The sequence below is a fragment of the Perognathus longimembris genome, chromosome 3 (assembly GCF_023159225.1).
Source record: "Perognathus longimembris pacificus isolate PPM17 chromosome 3, ASM2315922v1, whole genome shotgun sequence".
Classification (NCBI taxonomy): Eukaryota; Metazoa; Chordata; class Mammalia; order Rodentia; family Heteromyidae; genus Perognathus; species Perognathus longimembris.
Window position 1 is genome coordinate 92,737,045 of NC_063163.1, and position 20,876 is coordinate 92,757,920.

Genomic DNA, 20,876 nt, shown 5'->3' on the forward strand with positions numbered 1-20,876 from the left:
ACAGGTTCCCAGACCAGCTTGGCTCTGAAACTCACCAGCTTGAAGCAAACTTGGGAGATGCTGTGGATGTACCCCTTGGGCTAGCATCCTCTGGACCAATCCTGGGTGAAGCTGGTGAGCAGGCCGAACAATAGGGACATGGGGAACGAGGGGGACCTGGTGTGTGGGGCGGAGAAAAGGTGTTCCTGGAACTGGGGATGCCAAGGTGGGTGTTTTCCTCCCAGCTGTTTTAGGTCGGTAATCTTGTTCTTTGGTGTAACGGTTTGTCTGGGACAGTGGGGTGGAACATGAAGGCCGCTGTAATGTTGACAGCTTTAGATTTGTTGTAGGCGAAGACTCTCCATCCGCATTGGGTACGGAATTGGACAGCAGGTTGTCTGTAAGGAACCACAGTACTTTATTTTTTTGCCAGTCCGTGGGCCTTAGACTCAGGGCCTGAGCACTGTCCCTGGCTTCTCACTGCTCAAGGCTAGCACTCTACCTCTTGAACCACAGTACCACTTCCAGCCTTTTCTTTGTATATGGTGCTGAGGAATCAAACCCAGGGATTCATGCATGCTAGGCAAGCACTCTATGGCTAAGAAGCCACATTCTCAACCCTTCAGGAGGGTTGGTTTTTTTTTTTTTTTTTGACTCATAGTGTAAAGCTGTTGGTGGCTCACGCCTATAGCCCTTGCTACTCAGAAGGCTGAGAACTGAGGATCGCAGTTTGAAGCCAGCTTGGCTAGGAAAGCCCATGAGACTATCCAATTAGCCACCAGAAAACCTAAGTGGAGCTGTGGCTCAAAGTGGTAGAATGCTAGCCTTGAGCGAAATAGCTCAGGGACAGTGCCCAGGCCCTGAGTTCATGCCTCAGTACTGTTGTGCTCACGCACACATGCACATACACACACACATACACACACACAGCAGTTATAGCCTTGTCAAAGAAATCTGTCCTGTTTTTCTTGTACACAGGCAAAAGGTTCTCTAACCAATAGTTTGCAACTGTGTAACCCTATTTTAGTAGAATTAGTGCCACCATGTCCTTTACAATCTGTGCAGCTCACAAAGAACAGCACACTTTTTGTATACTTGTAAAAGGCTCTTATACCTATATGCTTCACTCATTGCAGATTTTTGTCTCTACACTGGGAGAACCTTTTAGAAATAAAACTGCTGAGCTAAATCTAGGTGTGGTGGTATAATCTGAGCACTTAGGAGGCTAAAGCAGGATTTTAAGTTTTCAGGTTATTTGGGCTGCTATACAGTGAGCTCAAGGCCATGCTGGGATATGTGTATTAAAGACTGTCTCAAAAAACTAGTTGAACTATAATGACAAGTACTAGTTATTAAGCTGTAACAACTAAATAATCCTGAACTGCAGTTCCTTCTTTTAAACCAGCATTCACGGCATTCTCAGGTTGGTCAGAACTTTGAGCAACCCTGAGATTGTGGGCTGGTCCAACCCTTTTTTCTTTTCTTTCCTTTTTTTTTTTCTTTTTGTGGGGTGGGTTGTGGGGCTTGAACTCGCGGCCTGGGCACTGTCCTTGAGCTTTTCTGCTTAAGGGTAGCACTACTGTACCACTTTGAACCACAACACCACTTCCAGTTTTCTAATGGAGTCTCACGGAGCCTGGATTGGCTTCGAACCACGATCCTCAGATCTCAGCCTCCTGAGTAGCTAAGGATTACAGGCATGAGCAACCAGTGCCCAGCTTCTGATCTTTTCTAAAAATTAAAAAAAAATGTTACTGGGCTGGGAATGTGGCTTAGTGGTAGAGTGCTTGCCTAGCATGCATGAAGCCCTGAGTTTCATTCCTCAGCACCACATATACAGAAAAAGCTGGAAGTGGCGCTGTGGCTCAAGTGGTAGAGTGCTAGCCTTGAGCAAAACAAAGCCAGGGACAGTGCTCAGGCCAAGTTCAAGCCCCAGGACTGGCAAGAAAACAAAAGCAAAAGTTATTATAAAGGTGATATACAGAGAGGTTACAGTAAGTCAGGTAATGAATACATTTCTTTTTGGACAGTATCACCCCTTCTCTCACCTCCTCCCCTTTTTCCCTTCTTGTCCCCACCCACAAGTTGTTCATTTTTAACACAGCCAGTTCTTCTCTTAGATACAGGAGTGTGGTCAAGCAGCAAGGGTTTGGGTCCCGCTTTGCAGACAAATCAGATCAGGCTGGTCAGCACTCAGGCCTGTATTCTCTCTCACACATACTTTCTTAGCACCACACCCTGTAGTACCTTCACTGGCCTTCAGAATATCCTCTTTACTGTCACCAGGAGCCACCTTTCCAGGTGCTGTTTCCTCCTTGCTTTTCTCTTTGCTCTCATACATCTTCCGGATCACTGAGGTAGGGGTGAAGGAAGGAGAAAGCTGCCAAGAAGAAAAACTGGCATTAGCACGTCCTAAGTGCATTTTCCTAATATCAGGCCAGAATTTACTAACCAAGCTGCTCAACAAAGGTTAAAAGCCTCCATATTGTCTACATGGTATCAGAAGACAATGCCAACATTCTGAGCTACAGCTGCTAGAGGAAAAGAAAGAAAGGGGCAGGAGACAGGCAGTCGAGTACAATCCCTTTTCCTCAGCTCTGATAACAGGACCCGCCTTTGCTCCACACTTCCCCAAGGGACTGGGATTAGAGTAGGAAAAAAGTGACCAGTACACCCTGGAGCAACAATGGCTCACCCTTCCACCTGCAAAAGGCCATTTCAGAGACAACTTAAAACCTGTTATTCTATGTTACTGTTTCTCTTAACTAGTCTACCAAAACAATCACAGTTATTTTTTTTTTTTGGGGGGGGCAGCACTGGAGTTTGAACTTGGGGCCCTGTGTTTATTACACAAGCACTCTATCATTTGAGGCACAGTCCCAACCCTTCACAATTACCTTAATAGACTGAGCCACTTGGATTCATCATTTGGGATCTTGAGTTTCCATTTCTTTGCTACTTTGATGATCTTACTATTCATGTGCCTTTTTCTTCTTATTAACCCCAAATCCTAAATTTACTAAAAGTTTTAGGACCTTGTTTTCAAAGTGTGTGGTACAGATGCACATGGAGTCTTGAAGAACACAGCAGTAGTTTCTCCCTTGTCTATCAGCCAGTCAAACTAGACTTTTACCACAAATAGGCAAACAAACTCCTCTGTCCCAGACTTTGTATTACTACTGTGATCTGAACAACTTGTGAGTTCCCCAGCATATTTTGCTGGACTTGTCTGCCTTGTCACCCTGTCCATCTCACCTGTCCCTCACCTTTTCCTCCTGCCTCCCTACACTTCATTTGGATATACTATATCACTGTGCACTGGCCCAGGCCTGCACAAATCAGTCTGCTGGCACTGAGGGACTTCACTAGGCTAGAACCCTGGGGGACGTCCAAACAAGCAAGTATGAAAGACTTAGGTCAGTATTCCTGTGGAAGGTACTCAGGGACACTTAGGGCACAACCAAGTAGAGCATCTTCAAGTGGTTCACAGTCACTACAGGTCACTGACCATGCTTGTGATGGAAGCAGCAGGGGATGGGGATGAAGAACTTCCTCGGTGCACGGGTGCTGGTGACTTCGTTACTCGCTGTTGCCTGTGAACACACCAATTATTAGGGAAAGCCCAAGCCACTGAAACTCCCAAGTCCTAAAATCACACAGCAACCAAGACCAAGCCAAGAATCCCTTATACAGTTCACTTTCCCAAGCACAGAATATGTGCCTAACATATGCAAAAAGATGACTAAGAGTTGGGCGCTGGTGGCTCATACATATCCTAGCTTCTCAAAAGGCTGAGATCTGAGAATTGTGGTTTAAAGCCAGCCCAGGCAGGAAAGTCCATGAGACTTATTTCCAGTTAATCATCAGAAAACCGGAAGTGGTGCTGTGGCTCAAAGTGACAGAGTACTAGCTTTGAGCAAAAATGCTCAGGGACAGCACCAGGCCTTGAGTTCAAGCCCCATGACCGACCCCCCCCCCCCACCCCCCGGCCAAAAAAAAAAAAAAAAGATGACTAAGTTCGGAGGGAATTCAAGTCAAAAGCTTAGTGAAACAAGGCCCTTTCCTTGCAAGAACTTTCAATCTAGTGGAGGGGTCAAAACTTAGGGCACTCAAATCAACACACATATTCAAGCAAGAACCAGTGGGGAAATGGAGAAGGAATGTTAGTAAACTCCAAAGACATTGGGAAAGCTTCTTGGGGAAGAGGCTGTATTAAACTGGATGTGACCAGTGGCTTTAAGATGGAGAGCAATGGCTCTGACAGAATAGCTACAGGGAAGGCCTTGGGAATGTAGGGTTATCTGGGGCTGGTATAGTTTCCATGCCAGGAAGACAGATGGTGAACCTTCATTCTGTGGACTGGGTATGCTAAGTACAGGGAGCAGCAATACTTAGCAGTGGTTGGCATATAATCCAATGTTCAATGAGATGCTGGTTCAAATGAAGCAGAATTTTGGGTATTTTAGGAACCAGTTTCATGCAGCATGCTACTGCTCCTGATCCACATCCATATCAGACCTCCCAAACAGTAAACAGTGTAGACAGACATAACAGGTTGACAAGAGAAAAAACTGTGAGAGCCCACTGGCTAATGAGACACTTCATTGCATTTCAGCCATGCCTAACCTTGTGCCCCAAAGGTCAAAAGCCCAAGGACAGTGAGTCAGTGAGTCTCAGATTTCTCTGAATCATAAGCAAATAGAATTCTAAAACCAGTTTTCCAGTCAGTACTAGTAATCCCCACACTGCTGCACTGAGACACACAGTCTAACAACATGAGCACATATAACAGTGGTGACCCTGATGAGGGAGGAAAGAAAATCTCTAAACCCACACATAGGGGATGTTGCAGTTCAAAGCCAAGGCAGGAAAGTCCATGACACTATTTACAATTAACCACCATTAACAGTGGAGCTGTGGCACAAGTGGTAGAGCCCTAGACTTGATTACAAATGCTCAGGGAGCTGGGCACAGGTGGCTTACACCTGTAAAGGTAGCTTATCAGGATGCTGAGATCTGAGAATCAGAGATAAAAACCAGCCAGGGCAGTAAAGTCTAACACACTCTTATCTCCAATTAATCACCACAAAAGCAGAGTGGAGCTGTGGCTCAAGTGGCAGAGTGCTAGCTGTGAGCAAAAGCAGCTCAGGGACAGTGCCCTGAGGAGGTCAAGCCCAAGGACCAGCACAAACAACTATAGGATAAAAACTCAATGTCCCTGCAATAGAATTTAATCATATTTCCTCTGCTGAAAACCAGTATGTACAACAGATGTATACTGTGTCTGACTAGTTTGCTAATCTCAGGAAGCCTGTATTTGCAAATTAGTACCCAAAATAACATAGGATCACTAGTTTACCTGTTTCTGAATCCATCTCTGGTTCTGTCCACCTGTGGTTTGCCAAAACCAGGCTGGTAGAAGTTTGCTGCCTGGACTGCAAGGTCATGTGGCAGGGCCAGCCCCTCCAGAGCTGCCTGCTGCAACTCCAGCTGGCTCATCTACCCGGAATAAGGAAACAAGAATGAGGACAGTCCATACATTTTCTACAAAAGTCTCTCTTCTCCTAGAAAGGTGCATCCATGCAGCAGCGAGAAAAAAGTTAGATACTGCAGACGACTAAACTACTCTGCCAACTATCAAAATGAACTCTTATTTCCATTACTCAGCAATGTTCTGAAAAACAAACTAAACAGTTCCATGGCTGCAGAACTACTGACAACAATACTTGTGAAAAGCAAGCAACAGACGGCTTAATAGTGCTCAGCTGACCTGGGCTGTGACGGGGCTCATGGGCTTGCGCATGCCCTGGAATGGGTCTCCAAGTAGTTGCTGGGGTCCTGGTGCGAAACCTGCCAAGAAAGTTGCAGTCAGTGTCCAGATGGTGTTGGTGCATGAGGGTAGCGCCATTCCTATTCCCTGCTAAATGCCACTGCTTTTGCAAAGCACTGCCTCTTTCCTGCCAGACATCCCTCTTCTTCTTTCCTCCCACAGCGGGCTATGCGGGTCTCAGAGTTTTTTTCTTTTGTATCACATCGGGACTCAAATTTGGTACCTGCTTATGCTCATTAGCTGGTGTTCTACCAACTGAGCCATGCCTCCAATCCTTTTTTTTTCTTTTTCCCTAGTCAGAGGTATGTGTTTGTGTCCTGGGGCTTGAACTCAGGGCCTGGGCATTTCCCCTGAGCTACTTTTGCTCAAGGCTACACACAGCTTCACTTGTTGCATTTTTGGTGGTTAAATGGAGCTAAGAGTCTCATGGGCTTTTCTGCCTAGGCCAGCTTTGAGTCGCCATGCTGCCATCCTCAGATCTCATATTCCTGAGTAGCCAGAATTACAGGCATGAGCCACTGGTGTCTGGCCTAGTCAGAGTTCCTGATGGCCTTAATTGCTGGTGTATCTGTTTTCCACAATAAGCTGTCACCTTTGTCTTTTTCAGAGCCAAGACTTCTTTGAGAGAAAACTTATCTAGCCAGGAATTTGGCCATACTAAGTCAGAGGATGCCAAAGTGGAGAGCCCTGTGCTCTGAAGGTCAATCTCTTTCCACAGATTTCTGTCTCCCTGTGGACAGATGCCTCTCAAGGAAACCCTGGCTGAGGTTGAGTAGCTTCAGCCTACAATGGTCCCAGGGCAGCAGAAATATTAGGATACTTTTAGAACAGCTTTTGGCAATGCTTGTCTCAGTGTATCCACAAGACCTCACACAACTTCAGCTGCTCAGTAGAGAGTCACTATTCTCCAACAGGATTTTGTTATGTCTCAATCTCCTATTTCTCCTGTCTCAGTCTATCAAAGTGCTGGTATTACAGGGGTTAGCCATCACTGTCAGCTCTAACTTCTTTAGCCTGGAAAACTTAAGAAGCTAAACTAAGTTGTTTGGATTTAATTTTCTAAAAAAAGAAGAAAATGAAAGAACTTACATAGAAGGGCAGGTGGGAGATAAATTATCTTTCCTCTTTCCCTCAGGCCTTTCCCCAAAGGTATATTTATTATCTTCCCTTCTCCTTCCCACTCCCCTCTAGCTTTCTAAGACAGGGTCACTATGTAGTCTCAAGCTGGCTTCAAACTTGCATTAGCCTCATAAGTGCTGGGATTTCAGGCATGTACCAACATGCCCAGCCTCAAATTTCCTTTTAAACTCTTTAAGGATGCCCATGGATGCCAGTCTAAGCTCCACAGTGAATAACAATGGGGGAATAGACTTCTACATGTGAGCACTGCTTCCAGCTGGGGCACCTGCCTAGCATGTGTGAGGCCCTAGGTTCAATCAAAGACTAGTTACCAATTGGTGATGGTATTCGTGGACGAAGGTAGTCTGCTGAGGCTGCTCGAGTTTGAAACATCTGTGACATGGGAGGAGAGGGTGCTCTTTGGCCCAGTAAAGACGTATTAGGTTCCAAGCTCCCCATAAGGCCACTCAGAAGATTAGAAGAAGCAGGTCTCTGAACTGGTTGACCCAGAAGTTCCTAAAGGGAGAAAAGCCAAATCTCAGTGAACAAATCAAGTCGTTCCTTCTAATCACAATCTTTGGGTAATGGATTTAACTTTTGGAAGCCAAATGATGAGTCCTGTGCCTCACTGAGGGACAGGGTATACGTATTTGCAACACACTGCTTTGAATGTTCAGCTAGCCATCTGCTTTAAATTAGTGTACAAATATAGGCTAGGTACTTAAAAACTCCACCAAGAATGTAAACCAGAAGGCAAAAACTTCTTTTTCTTAATAAATATCCCTTACCACAGTGGTAAATTTATTATACCTAAAAAACCTATATGGATATATTTTTATCATCCAAAGTGTAAAATTCCTATCAGGGCTTATTATTTTTTTTAACTTTTTGTCTTTTCTTTTTTTGGTACTGGGGATTGAACCCAGGATGTTGCACTTGCTAGGCAAGTACATTGCCACTGAGCTATACTCCAGCCCTATTTTTTTAGGCAGAAAAGAGGAGAGCAAACTGCAGGCCTGCATGAGATGGAGGCACACAGAGACAAGGGAAAGGAAAACAAGGCCAGTATTATTTTTTTTAATAAAGAAAAAAACTCTCATTTCCATTTCAAGGAGTTCATTTCAATAAATAGAATATCCACCCTTGGGGGCCAGGAGTTTGGCCTGGTGGTAGAGTGCCTGGCTAGCATGCATGAAGCCCTGTGTTCCATTCTTCGGTACCACATACACAGGAAAAGCCAGAAGTGGTGCTGTGGATCAAGTGGTAGAGTGCTAGCCTTGAGCAAAAAAAGCTCAAGGATAGTTCCCAAGCCCTGAGTTTAAGCCCCAGGACTGGCAAAAAAAAAAAAAAAAAAAAGTATCATCCTTTGGGTAGTCATCTTTTAAAGACAACGAGCTCCCCTAGTTCCTTTATTGAAATTAGGGGCAACAGAAAACTATGTCAGATAGCAGCACTATATACACAGCCAGGCAACATGAGTCATTTGCTATGGCTCAAGACTGTACTACTATATAAAAGCAGTTCAGAAAACGGAGGACTCAGAGGGCTCAGGACTCAAGAGAATGAAGACTATCTTACCTGCAGGATGTTCTTTGAGACAGGCTGGCCTGGAATCTCAGCAGGGGATATCAAATGGCTTTCAAGATTCCGCTAGGAAAACAAAACAAAAAGCTGGCTTTAACTCTTAATACAATTTACAGACGGAAGATAAGAAAATATCAACCTAGAGAAGGGAAAGAAAAACAGGGTGTAAGATATCACAAGAAATGTACACACTGCCCTACTATGTAACTGTACCCTTTTTGCACAACACCTTGTCAAAAAAATTTGTGTTCAATTAATAAATAAAAAAAAATTTTTTTTTTTTTTGGCCAGTCCTGGGACCTGGGCTCAGGGCCTGAGCACTGTCCCTGGCTTCTTTTTGCTCAAGGCTAACACTCTGCCACTTGAGCCACAGCGCCCCTTCTGGCCATTTTCTGTATATGTGGTGCTGGGGAATCGAACCCAGGGCCTCATGTATACGAGGCAAGCACTCTTGCCACTAGGCCATATCCCCAGCCCCAATAAATAAATTTTTGTTTTATTTTGTTTTTTTGGCCAGTCCTGGGGCTTGGACTCAGGACCTGAGCACTGTCCCTGGCTTCTTTTTGCTCAAGGCTAGCACTCTGCCACTTGAGCCACAGCGCCACTTCTGGCCATTTTCTGTATATGTGGTGCTGGGGAATCGAACCCAGGGCCTCATGTATATGACGCAGGCACTCTTGCCACTAGGCCATATCCCCAGCCCCCAATAAATAAATTTTAAAAAAAATTTTAAAAAAAGAATATGGGCTGTAGTCTTGAGCTACAATCTTGAGCTGCAGACCTCCCGAACTCCCACCACCACAAAAAAAAAAAAAGGAAATATCAAACCCTCCCAAGACAATTGGAGCTTAACTTAGACTAACCTGTTACTCCTGTCTCTTATCACACAGGTCCCAGAAATCTGGGAAAGACTTGTCTACATATACATTCAGAATCCTCACTGAAATGGCCCCAGTGTCAAATCTAGTTCATTTTAACACCATGATGGTGGAAACAGAACATGGTGAAACTGAAGAGCCCTTATTTAGTTAAAAAAAAAAAAAAGAACTACCAATAAGACCATTTAGTAATTTATAGACTAATTTTTTGATGCAACTCTGGCTGTTTACTATTGCTAACAAGATTATTGCTCTGCATGGTGGTTTAAGGCTGTAATCATAGCTACTTCAGGAGGCAGGGGTAGGGAGGGTTCTGGTTCAAGGCCAGTTGAAGTAAAAAAAAAAAAAAGTGAGCCACCCCTCCTCCCCATCTATCCTCTTCATCCTGTTGTGGGCATAACGGTGCGTGTTTGTTACCTACCTACACGGAGAGCATAAAAAGAGGATTGTAGCCCAGGTCAACATGGGTAAATCCTAAATCCCCAAAATAACTAAGAACAGATTAGAGACCTGGATCAAGTAGTAAAGCACTTGCGTAATAGCACCAACCAAAAAAGGTAAACACTAGTAAAAGGCAGATGTGGTGGTGGCATGTGGGAGTCTAAGGCAGGGAGTGTTACAAGTTTGAGGTCAGCCTGAGCTACATAGCAGGACCTATCTAAAAAAAAAAATGTCTAGGGCTGGGAGTATGGCCTAGTGGCAAGAGTACTTGCCTTCTACACATGAAGCTCTCAGTTCGATTCCCCAGCACCACATATATGGAAAACAGCCAGAGGGGGCGCTGTGGTTCAAGTGGCAGAGTGCTAGCCTTGAGCAAGAAGAGGCCAGGGACAGTGCTCAGGCCCTGAGTCCAAGGCCCAGGACTGGCCAAAAAAAAAAAAAATGTCTAGAGGGTTGGGAATGTGGCTTAGTGGCAGAGTGCTTGCCTAGTATGCATGAAGCCCTGGGTTTGATTCTTTAGTACTACTTAGAGAGAAAAAGCCAGAAGTGGCACTGTGGCTCAAGTGGTAGAGTGCTAGCCTTGAGCAAAAGCAGCTCAGAGACAGTGCCCAGGCCCCTCAGTTCAAGCCCTAGGACTGGCAAAAAAAGAAAAGAAAAACAGTCTGAGGATGTCGCTTAGAGTGCTTGTCACAACACCAAAATAAAGGCAAAAACAGGTCAGATGCCAGTGGCTCATACCTTTAATCCTGGCTACTCAGGAAGGAGGCTGAGATCTGAGGATTGTGGTTCAAAGCCAGCCTGGGCAGGAAAGTCCATGAAACTCTTATCTACAATTAATCACCAGAAATGGTACTGTTTCTCAAAGTGGTAGAGCACTAGCCTCGAGTGGAAAAAGCTCAGGGACAAAATCCAGGGCCTGAGTTCAAGCCCCACAACTGACCAAAAAAAAAAGAAACAAAAAGCAAAATCATTAAGAGCTGGAGGAGGCTGGAGGTAGGTTGAAGTGGTAGAATGCCAGCCTTAAGTGAAGAAGCTAAAGGAGAGCACACATATCCTGAGTTCAAACCCCAGTACTGGCACAAAAACAACAAAACAAACATGTATTGCTATTCACAATGTAGATACCTTCAGCTTCTAGACAAGAAAGGGTTAGGAGGCAAAGCAACTAGATGAGCGAGTCTGCTTTCCCTATTCCTGTTTGCTCTTGATTCTGCATCACTTTGTGTCAAGGGCACAAGGGCAGCCACGTCACATAGGCCATGGTTGAGAACTACTTTTAGGCCTAAAAGTTAAAATATATAACTCCATTCGTAAATCAAGATAATACAATTGCCTTGCAAAAAAGTCCATCTTTGATTATCTAGTAATTTGTATGACGACTGCCAACTGCCTACTCAAGAAAGCAGGCTGGTCAGGTGCCAGTGGCTCATGCTTGTAATCCCACCTATTCAGGAGGCTGAAGATTGTTGTTCAAGGGCAGCCTGGGAAGACAAATCTGAGACTGTTGTCTCTGATTAACCAGCAAAAAGCTGGAAGTGGTCCAAGTGGTAGAGCACTAGCCTCAAATGAAAGCTAAACAAGAATGCGAGGTAATGAGTTCAAGCCCCAGTTACTGTCACTCCCCTCACTCCAGGAGTGAAAAGGATGAAAAGCTTTCTGTAAAAACACAGTTGTGTTAACTTCAAAAGCTGAACAACCAGAAAATTTTCTCTGGAACTCACACAAAATTATATATAATACATATACTGTGTTTGTGTGTGTGCACGCGCGTATTTTTTTGCTTTATGTTGGAGATGGAACCCAGTGCCTCACACAAACTAGGCAGGTTATTCTGCCATGAGCTTCATTCTTATCCCAGCTTTATCTCTAAAGCAGTGATTTAATAAAGTTATCTATGAACTATGTAAGATCCAGTCTCTTTCAACTATCATTCACGATATATACATATTAACCTCAGGCTTTATTGCTGGTTTTGTAGTACTGGACCAGTTTGAACTCAAGGCCTCATGCTTGTACACTACCACTTGGCCATGCCTGCAGCCTAGCTTTTGGCTGGGCATTTTGGAGATGGAGTCTGGTGAACAATTCTGCTTAGGGTAGCCTCAAACCAGTATCCTCTGGAGCTTAGTATCCTAAGTAACTAGGACAATAGGCACAAGCCACTGGCACCTTTCAATAAGGCTTGCTTTTGATAATAGTTGCTATCAAACAGCAACTAACAGTTAATACATAAAAAAACAAATAAGAAATTAGTAAGAAATTTTCAACCTGCTTAAAAAATCTTTTGTGTTTGGTTTTGGGGGTTGAACTCAGGGCCTGGGCACTGTCCCTAAGCTCTTTTGCTCAAGGCTAGTGCTCTACTTTGAGCCACAATTGGTTTATTGGTGGATGACTGGAGATAAAGAGTCTCATGGACTTGCCTGCCTGGGCTGGCTTTGACCCGTAAGACTTTCAGATCTCAGTAGGTAGGATTATAGGCATGAGCCACCGGTTCTTGGCTTTCAAACCCTTTTAAAAAATCCATTTACCATTTGGTAGGTAAGAAAATGAACTTGAAAAAAATAAAATGAACTTGAAAAAAAAATGAGATTGAAAACCCTAAGTGAGGTGTGTGCCAAATACTTACACCAACTTTGGGTTGAGAAGGCAAAGTCCCACTTGCCTTCATGGTGCTCACGAGCTTGTTGAATGCAGTCATGTCTCCATCTTTCTTCAGTGGCCGGTTGCCGGTCATGGCACTCAAGGTCTCTTCTAAGTGCTCTGCCATGAAGGGCGTTGAGTTGTTCACATGCTGGTCCACCTTCAGGCCCTTGAGTCCTGCTTCCACCTCTTCCACTGATAGCACAACACCTGAATGTGCTGAAGAGTTCACAAAGTTCTGGTTATACCCAGCCAGGGTAGCAATTTTCTCTGGCTAGAGCAAATAACCTATGTCTTTACCATAGTTATGGTAAAGGCTATTCATCTCATAATTGAAATGAGGCTTTTACAAAAGGGTGACACTGAAAACAAACTAGAGACACCTAACAGTTGCTTTAGTAGGAAGGCTGTAATTATATATGTACAGAGAGATTGCATAAACGAGATCTATTTTCAGGGGGGTGGGGGAAGAGTACTGGGGTTTGCTCTTGGCCTTCTGCTTGCTAGGCAGGTTCTTTATTGCTGAACCAGGTCTCCAACCCTTTTGAAAATAGGGTGTCACTTTTTGCCTGAGTTGACTTGGACTGTGATCCTCCTTAACTATCTCTGTCCCCAGAGTAGTTAAGATTACAGGCCTGAGCAGTTAGTGTCTGACTCTCTAATGGGTGACCAAAACTATGAGGCTTTAAAACTTAACAAGACTGAGCTGGGAATGTGGCCTAGTGGTTTAGCGTGCATGAAGCTCTGAGTTCGATTCTTCAGCACCACATATACAGAAAAAGCCAGAAGTAGCACTGTGGCTCAAGTGGCAGAGTGCTAGCCTTGAGCAAAAAGAAGCCAGGGACAATGCCCAGGCCGAGTTCAGGCTCCAGGACTGGCAAAAAAAAAAAAAAAAAAGAAAGAAAGAAACTGACAAGATGGTGTATACACATGAACATCTGAGGGAAGCTGGGAGAAGGGCACAGAATCCATGGAAAGTGGGTGAAAAATACAGCTGAGGGGCCCATCGGCTGCACTGGACACTGATGAAAGTGAACTAAGCAACTCACAGGTAGTGATGGGAGGGAGTGAATGAGAGAGAAAGAGGGAACATGATACTAAGTATTATCACCTGACCTGGAAGAAATAGGTTTATTGTTAATGCTCATAGAGTTCACAAACTTTGTAGATTAGAATGATGATGCTTATTGTGAAGGTTTGTGACTTTAGCTACGTATCACTATGCCACAGTACTGTGAATTTTTTTTGTTTTTTGGCCAGTCATGGGGCTTAAACTCAGGGCCTGAGTGCTGTCCCTGGCTTCTTTTTTGCTCAAGGCTAGCACTCTGCCACTTGAGCCATCGCGCCACTTCTGGCCATTTTCTATGTATGTGGGGCTGAGGAACTGAACCCAGGGCTTCATGTATACAAGGCAAGCACTCTTGCCAGTAGGCCATATTCCCAGCCCCAGTACTGTGAAATTTATGAGTTACTTAGCCTTAAAAAGAAAACTATGGGGAGAGAAGGGGAGATGAATTATAGTGAACCCTCTGAAGAACTGCTAGACACAGGAATCCAAAAAGCCAACATTAACAACACTGCTGGCTTGTGTATGTATACTGTGGTTGTTAGAGCATTTAGTTATTTAGATAGTTAAATAGCCTAAACAGGAATATGGGCTTGCCAGTAGCTTACCACAAGAGTGCCTGCATAGCAAGTGTGGGGCTCTGGGTTAAAAAAGAACATGGCACATTGGGGCAAAGTTGTGAGGAACCTGCTAGTTATATGTGGGAAGGCTAAAGCACTGTTTGTGGTGTTACTACTAGGTCACAGGCAATACAGTGAGGAAAAAGTTCTGTTCATGGGACACTACCCATTGACTAGCGGCTTCTAACCAAAGGCAGAGTGCAAAAAAATTAGCCTTTGAAGGACATTACACAACCCCTACCATAGACTGGACATGATAAAATAGTCATGTTAGAACCATGTACCTTAAGACTAAATCTCTTCAGATATCAAAAGCAGACTCTCAGTAAACACTTACAGCTCTCTTTAAGTTTTTCTTTATTTGCAGAAAGGCTGGAAAGAAGAGGTTTTAAATCCACTTTGGCTTTCTGTAGCATTTCCAAAATGTCCACTTTGTTTTCAGCATGGTCTTCCAATGGTATAGGAGCAAAGTAATTCCCCGAGTTCTGTCCAGGAGAGAGGATGGCTTGCTCTAGTCCTGACATCATAAACAAAATATGCACAATGGATCCCAATTAATACAGAAATTCATCTTTTATAGTTCTAAGAGAACACAAGTGGAAGGCTTCTCAGTACCCAAATGCCCTCTGATGCTTATGGACACTGACTAACAAATGCAGAGAAAGCATCTCCATTCAAGGAAAGAATCTTAAGCCATTTTACCTGCAAGTCTTTCCAGCTCTTCATGTGGTGTTGACCCAAGGCTGCTGGATCTGCTTCCGGACTGGCTCGGGTTAGAGAACCACCTACTGAATCGACTGGCAGAGACAGATCCTTCTCCTAAAACATCTTCTATCATCTAAAGACAAAGACAGGAGTTAAGATGACAGGTTCCGGGCAAGATAGGATAAAGTTCAAATTTTAAGAGTGTCACTTTGAAGTGCTTTACTGCCATGCCAGGCTGATAAGCAACAAAATATCAACTGAGAAAATGATCAAAGAAAATTCTAGGTTTATACTTGGTTTTCTAAAATCAAGGAACATCAGGGAATTCATCCCGACTTCAGTAGCTAAAGTTGAAAAAAGCAGCGGTCATAAAGATCCTAATTCTGGAAGTGGAGGTATGGCTCAAGTGGTAGAGTATCAACTGAGTGAAAAAGCCAAGGGAGAGCACAAAGCCCTAAATTCAAGCCTCAGTACCTGTCTAAAATAAAAAAAGAAAAGTCTTAATTCTACCTGGGTATGATAGTCCATGCTTGTAATCCTAGCACTTGGGAAGCAGAGGCAGGAAGATCAATAATTCATGACCTTCCTGGGCTACATGGTGGCAGGACCCTGTCTCAAAAAACAAAACCAACCTCCCAACCTCAAAAGAATCATAATACTGCCAGGCTCTGGTGGCTCATACCTGTAATCCTATCTACTCAGGAGGCTAAGACTTGAGGATCATGGTTCAGAGCCAGCTCAAGCAGGAAGTCTGTAAGACTCTTATCTCCAATTAACCACTAGGAAAACTGCAAGTGGTGCAGGAGCTTAAGTGGTAGAGCGCTATCCTTGAGCAAAAAAGTGCTCAGAGACAGCACCCAGGCCCCAAGTTCAAGCCCTACAATCGACCCAAAACAATTAAAAAAAACCCAAACAAACAAACAAAAAACCCCAGAAAAACAAACTATTAAATAATGTATTACCAGAAGTAATTCCTTCACCATTACTTCCCCATAGTCACTTATATTGTGGGTCCATTTTTTTTAAGGGGGTACGGGGTAGGGGGTTCTACAGTTTGAACTCAGGGTCTTGCGCTTGCTCAGCTGGTTTGCTAACAGCTGGCCCTCTAACATTTGAGCCACATCCCTAGCCCTGCTTTCTGCTGGTTATTTTGGAGATGGAGTCTTGTGGACTTTTCTACCTGAGCTGGCCTCAAACCATGATTCTTTGATTTCACATAGGATTCCAGGTTGAGTTTAGCGTGGCTAAACTTTTTTTTTTCTTTTAACAAAGTAGATTTATGCACAAAAAAAACCCCCACAAAACCTGAATTTTCAATTCTATAAATTCAGATAAATATCCAAGTTAGTCTTTTTGCCTGACAGAAATAGTAACTCTGGAGTACTTGAATTCTGGAATCCCATTTCCAGTCAATGCTCAGATGGCAAAAGTTAAACTCACCTTTTGTTTTTATCTGGAAGAATGTTTACACAATATATATCTCCAAACCAAGTGACAAAATACTTCTCTGAAAAGTATTTTAATTCAAGACCCTAATTTGTTACTCTTCCTGGAACTGTTTTCAGAGAAACTATTCAGACAATTCTGATCACATTCCACTTGCACACTCAGAAGAATGGCATTCAAGAAAACTCAAAGTAGACCCAAGCCTATCACCATGCACCAAGATCAACTCAAAATGGATCAAGGACCTCAATATCAGACCTGAATCCTTGAAACTACTGAAGGACAGAGTAGGAAAGATGCTAGAACTTATAGGCACAGGAAGGAACTTCCTGAATAGAGAGTCCCAGGGGCACAACAAATAGGGGAAAGACTCGATAAATGGGACTACTACAAATTAAAAACTTTCTGCACAGCTAAGGACATAGCCACCAAAATAGAAAGACAGCCAACGATATGGGAAAAGATATTTACCAGCACAGCAACAGACAAAGGCCTGATATCAGTCATCTTCGGAGAATTCAAAAAACTAAGCCCCTCCAAGCCCAACAAACCAATTAGGAAATGGGCAAAGGAGCTAAAGAGAGACTTCACAAGAGAAGATATAAAAATGGCAAAGAAACACATGAGGAAATGCTCAACATCCCTGGTGATAAAGGAAATGCAAATAAAAACAACCCTGAGATACCACCTCACCCCAGTTAGAATGGCCTATACTCTGAACTCAAGCAACAACAAATGCTGGAGGGGGTGCGGGGAAAGAGGAACCCTTCTCCATTGTTGGTGGGAGTGCAAATTAGTACAACCACTTTGGAGAACAGTATGGAGGTTTCTCAAAAAGCTCAATATAGACCTACCCTATGACCCGGCCACACCACTCCTAGGCATCTATCCTAAACAGCAAACCCCAAGATATCAAAAAGACATTTGTACTTCCATGTTTATCGCGGCACTTCACAATAGCCAAAATATGGAAACAACCCAGATGCCCCTCCATAGACAAATGGATCCAAAAAATATGGTACTTATACACAATGGAATACTACATAGCGATTAGGAATGGTGAAATATTGTTATTTGCAGGGAAATGGTCAGAACTCGAACAAGTAATGTTGAGCGAGACAAGCCTAGAACACAGAAAACAAAGGGGCATGGTCTCCCTGATATATGACTGTTAACAAAGGGAGACGGAGAGACAGTAGAGACCAAGTCTGTGAATACTGTATATGTTCTTGATACATTGTATATTGTATATATGTCTACCTGACCTAGAGAAGGGATAGAAAAACAGGACATAAGATATCACAAGAAATGTACACACTGCCCTACTATGTAACTGTACCCTTTTTGCACAACACCTTGTAAAAAAATTTGTGTTCAATTAATAAACAAATTTAAAAAAAAAGACTGGCATTCAAATAAACTAATTTTGCACTGAAGTATAAAAGCATCATAATGTTTCACAATGGAAACATTGAGTAGTGTAACCAAACTACAACCTGTGAGAAACAGGAACTATAAATATTAAAAGTTAATTCTTCAAAATGTTTCAATGTTGGAAGAAATGTGAAAATTTTTATCATTAACAAAAATGACTTACAGGTTAACTTTGCTCCTCTGGTCTTATTGCATAGGAAAGAAGTCAGAAGATATGCACATACACAACATGAAAATGGACAGGAACAAAGTATCTTAACATTTTCTAAAGGTATTTAAGTATTGAGAAAGTAACTTCCACACATACAAACACATAAATTATTATCATTACTTACTGTAGTACTGGGTATTGAACTCAGGGCCTTAAGTGCTCTACCACTTGAGTGACATCCCTAGTCCTTTGACTTTTACTTCGTTTGTCAGATAGTCTATTACACTGTTGCCTGGGCTTGCTTTGGACCAAGATCCTCCTGTCTCTGCCTCCCAAGTAGCTGTGATTACAGGTGTGCACAACTATTGCCTGGCTTATTTTGGGGATAAGGTTACACAATTTTTGTCCATATCAGCATCCAACCAAAATATGTACTTCCAGGCTGAGGTTGCAGACACAGACCACCATGCCATTTAGCTTAATTTCTATATTTTTATTAGTCATCATTTAAAAAATTATTTTGCCAGTCCTGGGTGGGGGCTTGAACTCAGGGCCTGGGCACTGTCCCTGAGCTTTTGCTCAAGGCTAGCACTCTACCACTTGAGCCACAGCACCAATTCTGGCCCTTTGTGTTTATGTGGTACTGAGGAATTGAACCCAGGGCTTCATGCACGCTAGCTAGGCAAGCACTCTACCACTAAGCCACATTTCCAGCCCCTAGTCATCATCTTAATTTGTGACAAATAACTCAAGCACAGTTCAAGAGCAGAAACAAATTTGGTTTTATGCACACATTGTGAAATACTAATTTCAAGAAACTAATGTATTTTATTAATTTTTTTTTGAGATGGGTTCTTGCTGTGTGGTCTAGGCTAGGCTTGTACACACCATGTAACACTGTAGCTTTCAATCCTCTTACCTCTTTTTGTGCATGTTATAATTTTTTTTTTTTTGCCAGTCCTGGGCTTGGACTCAGGGCCTGAGCACTGTCCCTGGCTTCTTTTTGCTCAAGGCTAGCACTCTGCCACTTGAGCCACAGCACCACTTCTGGCCGTTTTTCTATATATGTGTTGCTGGGGAATCGAACCCAGGGCTTCATGTATACAAGGTAAGCACTCTTGCCACTAGGCCATACTCCCAGCTCCTGCATGCTATGATTATCTAGTAAGTCATTTTTACTACAGAGCAAGCTGGGATTCTACAGCAGACTCTTTCTCAGGTACACTGGTACAGGAAATGGAGACTTAAGACACACAAGCCCCGACTGCTAGGCCAGTGCATCCTCTGCATTGAGGAGCTGGAGAGAGTGCTGGTATTCCTGGCAGCCTTAGGAGAGACTTCTATTTTTCCAGTGGTACTGAAGTTTAAATTCAGGGTTTCTCGCTTGTTAGCCAATTCCATAATGACTCTGAGTCTGTGCCTCTAGCACTTTCATGCGTTAGTCATATTTTAGATAAAGTCTCCAGATTTTTACCCTGGGCTGGTTTTGGATCTCCATCCTCCTACCTCTCCCTTTGGGGCATCTTACCTAGCTTGTCTGCTGAGAAAAGAGCTCTTGATTTCTTCCTGGATTGGTATTGAACTGAGACCCTCCAGATCTCTGCCTCTGAGTAGCTGGGATTAAAGACATACTCCATCATGCCTGCATTTACACTGCACCTCCTCAATCTTTTGGCAGTACTGGGGTTTAAACTCAGTATCATGATTGCTAGGCAGGTTCTAGGACTGGCATACACACACAAAAAAGAACCCAGAAGGAAGTTTGGAAAGTGGGAGGAAATGCTCAGAAACTCAGATGGCCACTTGGTGTTGCTGCAACATCGATAGCATTTGTACTTTGTACTGACACAGCCCTTTACCATAGAGATTATATAAAGCATTTATTGCCCTAACACTCACCTGAGGCCCTGTACCTATCCTGTGCTCGCTTAGTCATTCAGGGTTGGGGAACAGGTCAGTTTTGTCTGGACATGTGGTAATCAAACAAGGCGCAGCTGCAGCTAAGGAAAGGTCATATAAGTTAAAGTGTATCAACCACCAGTTTTAAAGAACTGGTAAACTCATGCCGTTAAGTGTTGTAGATGGGACAGCACAGAAAAACTTATATGTACTTCCCAGTAAATACAAAGGCCATAATTATATTTCTTCAAAAACATGCTGAGGCTACACTAATAAATACTAAAAGGAACTGGGTACTGGTGGCTCACATCTGTAATCCTAATTATTCAGGAAGCTGAGATCTGAGGATCCTGTTGGGAAGGAAAATCTGCAGACTCTTATCTCCAATGAACCACCAGAAAACCCAAAGTGGCGCTGTGGCTCAAAGTACTAGAGTGCTAGCCTTGAGTGAAAGAGCTCAGGGACAGCTCCAGGCCCTGAATTCAAGCACCATGACCAACAAAACAAGAGAAAGGATGGGATCAAGAAGAGGTATCAAGTGAAAAGGATGGTTTAGGAGTCTCTGCCTACCACTCAAGGAAGTGGAGGTGTGGCTCAAGTGGTAAAGCACCAGCCTTGAGTGAAAAAACTAAGAGATAGCACCCAGGCCCTGAGTTTAAGCCCCAGTACCAGCACAAACAAACAAACCAAAAAGACCAGAGTAAAGTTTAAAAGCAATAGTGAGAGGATCCCAGGTTCTTTCTCATTAAAGGTTTTTGGACCCTCTTGATCACAAAGGTATCACCTAGCTAGGTAGATTCCCTACCAAAACACAGCTCAATGTGAGACTAAACACTGCAAAATCTTTATCACTAATAATTAAAAGACAATTGGAGGGCTGGGAATATGGCCTAGTGGTAGAGTGTTTGCCTCACATACATGAAAGAAACCCTGGGTTTGATTCCTCAGCACTACATATATAGAAAAAGCCAGAAGTGGTGCTGTGGATCAAGTGGTAGAGTGTTGGCCTTAAGCAAAAACAAGTCAGGGACAGTGCTCATGCCCTGAGTCCAAGCCCCAGGAACTGCAAAAAAAAAAAAAAAAG

General features: G+C 43.4%; 1 protein-coding gene and 1 long non-coding RNA gene across 7 annotated transcripts in view; one reads left to right on the plus strand and one right to left on the minus strand.

Moving 5' to 3' along the window:
* The window catches only part of Eif4enif1 (eukaryotic translation initiation factor 4E nuclear import factor 1), a 51,097-nt gene that overhangs the window by 1,945 nt on the left and 28,276 nt on the right, over positions 1-20,876 (minus strand). For all 6 annotated transcript variants that reach the window (XM_048343343.1, XM_048343346.1, XM_048343341.1 and 3 more), the window contains 10 exons: positions 14,860-14,995; positions 14,495-14,674; positions 12,458-12,690; positions 8,507-8,578; positions 7,261-7,444; positions 5,750-5,829; positions 5,339-5,478; positions 3,488-3,572; positions 2,227-2,359; positions 36-377 (listed from right to left, as the gene is read on the minus strand). In XM_048343343.1, coding sequence (XP_048199300.1) covers positions 36-377; positions 2,227-2,359; positions 3,488-3,572; positions 5,339-5,478; positions 5,750-5,829; positions 7,261-7,444; positions 8,507-8,578; positions 12,458-12,690; positions 14,495-14,674; positions 14,860-14,995 — 1,585 coding nt within the window. The remainder of the gene's footprint in view (positions 1-35; positions 378-2,226; positions 2,360-3,487; positions 3,573-5,338; positions 5,479-5,749; positions 5,830-7,260; positions 7,445-8,506; positions 8,579-12,457; positions 12,691-14,494; positions 14,675-14,859; positions 14,996-20,876) is intronic.
* LOC125349310 lies at positions 13,667-14,295 on the plus strand. The gene is made up of 2 exons (XR_007210504.1): positions 13,667-13,700; positions 13,922-14,295. It is a non-coding gene; the product is annotated as an uncharacterized LOC125349310 (long non-coding RNA).